The sequence below is a fragment of the Penaeus japonicus genome, unplaced genomic scaffold, assembly GCF_977035675.1.
Source record: "Penaeus japonicus unplaced genomic scaffold, GWHDUDI00000001_assembly GWHDUDI00000001, whole genome shotgun sequence".
Lineage (NCBI taxonomy): Eukaryota > Metazoa > Arthropoda > Malacostraca > Decapoda > Penaeidae > Penaeus > Penaeus japonicus.
Genome location: NW_028234403.1, coordinates 38,892,434 through 38,894,933, shown reverse-complemented (window position 1 = coordinate 38,894,933; position 2,500 = coordinate 38,892,434). Strand labels below are relative to the sequence as shown.

The following is a 2,500-nucleotide window of genomic DNA, read 5'->3' as shown; positions in this document are numbered from 1 at the left end:
TATATATATATAATTCTATATATATATATATATATAATATAAGTAATGTATAGAATGTATATATATCTACCATCATATTATATATATATATTATTTATGTATATAAATATTCATTTATATATATATGTATATATATTTATATAATTGTATGTATATATATATATATATAATATATATATATATATATATATATATATATATAATATATATATGTGTGTGTGTGTGTATATAAATATTCATTTAGATGTTATATATATATGTATATATAGAGATTTATATGTATATAATTATATATATTGATATATATATATAGTTATGATATATATATATGGGTATGGGGGGGGGTTATATGAAAATTTTTGTGGGGTAAGAATTATATATGAAATGTTAGAATGTTAAATATATTGAATATATATATATATATATATAATATAGTTATATATATATTGGGTGTATATAGATAAAAATTTATATTTATATAGTTAGATTGTGATATATATAGTATATATGTGGGATATACATAGTATATATATTATATATAGATATATAATAATAAGTGATATATATATAGATAGTTATATATATATGTGGGTGTGTGTGTGGGGTGTGGGGTGTGGTTGTGTGTGTGTGTGTTTGCTGTGTGTGTGTGTGTATGTATATATTGATGCATAGTATATGTATATGTTTATAAGATAAATATATATATATATACATAGATATATTTATATCTATATGATAGAATATATTATATATGATATATGTTTAGAAATATTATATATATATATATTATCTTCGATATCTATATATATGATTTATATATGGATTATATATAGACATATTGATATATAGATATATTCTATTTATAGTGAGATACATATATATACTAGATTACATATATATGGTTGATATATATACATAATATATAGTTATATATTATATATATATAGATGAATATGATGACATACATATCATACATTTAGAGATAGTGATATTAAGTTATATATATTTAAGATATGAGATATATAGATATATAGATAATAGATATATTGAGATATTTATGTATGATATATACATATATATAATTTATTAATATAGTATATATTGTGGGGTTTATTTAAAAAATGAATATATTATATTTATAGTTATGTATATATAGTTTATGATAATGATATATATATAGATTTATATATATTATACATTATATATTTATATAACTCCTATATATTTAAACATATATTGTATATGATAATGAGAGAGAGAGGAGGAAGCAGATAAGCCAGCCAGACACCAGCGGACAGAGAGGAGACAGAGGATGAATAATCAAAGAAAAAAAAAAACGAACAGGTGGAAAAGGATAAATAACGAGAAGATAAGTGGAAATGACAACACAAGCGCACGCAATCTTACCTGCACCCGAGAAAGCAACATATCTGCCGATAATGAGTGAGCGCTCGTTAACGAAGCGGATGCACCGACGCCGCTGCAGTTGCTAGAGACCGGTTTTGCAAATTCGCTCTTTCAATATGATTTGCGGATTTTGAAGTTGAGGACACTATTTTTTTTATTGAAATATTCAATAATGACACGGAAGGCAGATTAATTGCACTTAGCCTATATCTAGAATATCCTTATGCTGTTGCCACACCCACTAAATTGCAAGATCTGAAATTAAAACACGAAATTATTTATTTTCAAAAAAGCTTTGAAATGGTTACACGTAAAATTCACAAGCTCATGTGCTTTATTCTATAATTTGCATTATTTATGAGCTGTATTTTCTTGTTCAAAATGTATAGGTTTTCAAAACATTTTCAAAAGATCGGAGAGACGGAAGCACTGTGCAATGATGAAAACAATGGACTTTCAATGTAAGTATTTCTCCTGCTTTTTTCCACAGTCCATTATATGCGTTTCCGTCATTCTGTTCTCCCCGTCACACAGCACAATCACAATTTCCATCACTGAAATCCACTGCTAAACTATAACGAACAAGTCTTCCTATCACACGGAGCCTACCCGTGTGGCAGCGCGAGGCAGCCAGGTCCACACTTAACTGTGGCTCTACGAGTCTTGGCTAATACTCAGTACCCTTGACTCCAGCCTCTACTGCCATGACACGCTGCCATTACGTCCGCGCTTTTGAGCAGCCTACACTAGCCCTACGTGGGTTCTAGAACAAGCAGAAGAGGATCACCATGCACAGATTTTGCAATAGCTACAGGATCATTCATTTAAGTATTCACGGTCACATGGAAGGTGAACAAAGCAGAACTCAAACCCTGCCAGGCGGTAGTGACGCGCGCGAACTTTCAGGGTCGCCTCCTTACAACCCCTGCGGCAGAAAAGTCCCAGGCTTCCCAGCGAGTTTGTAACTTTTCTGAAACTATTTCTATTTTTAGAACTCCAACAAAATATATAAGAGCGAAAATGGCCCGAATAAAGCCTATCATCATTTCGTGTTACTTTTGGAATTCGATTTAACGGGGTTTTGGAATGTGAA

The 2,500-nt window shown here is 29.0% G+C and overlaps 1 protein-coding gene across 1 annotated transcript in view; it reads right to left on the bottom strand.

Moving 5' to 3' along the window:
- Positions 1-2,118, bottom strand: part of LOC122254126 (uncharacterized) — a 16,163-nt gene extending 14,045 nt beyond the window's left edge. Inside the window, exon 1 of the mRNA XM_086545576.1 lies at positions 1,408-2,118. Coding sequence (XP_086401702.1) covers positions 1,408-1,428 — 21 coding nt within the window. The 5' untranslated portion in view covers positions 1,429-2,118. The remainder of the gene's footprint in view (positions 1-1,407) is intronic.
- Positions 2,119-2,500: the final 382 nt, after the last annotated feature.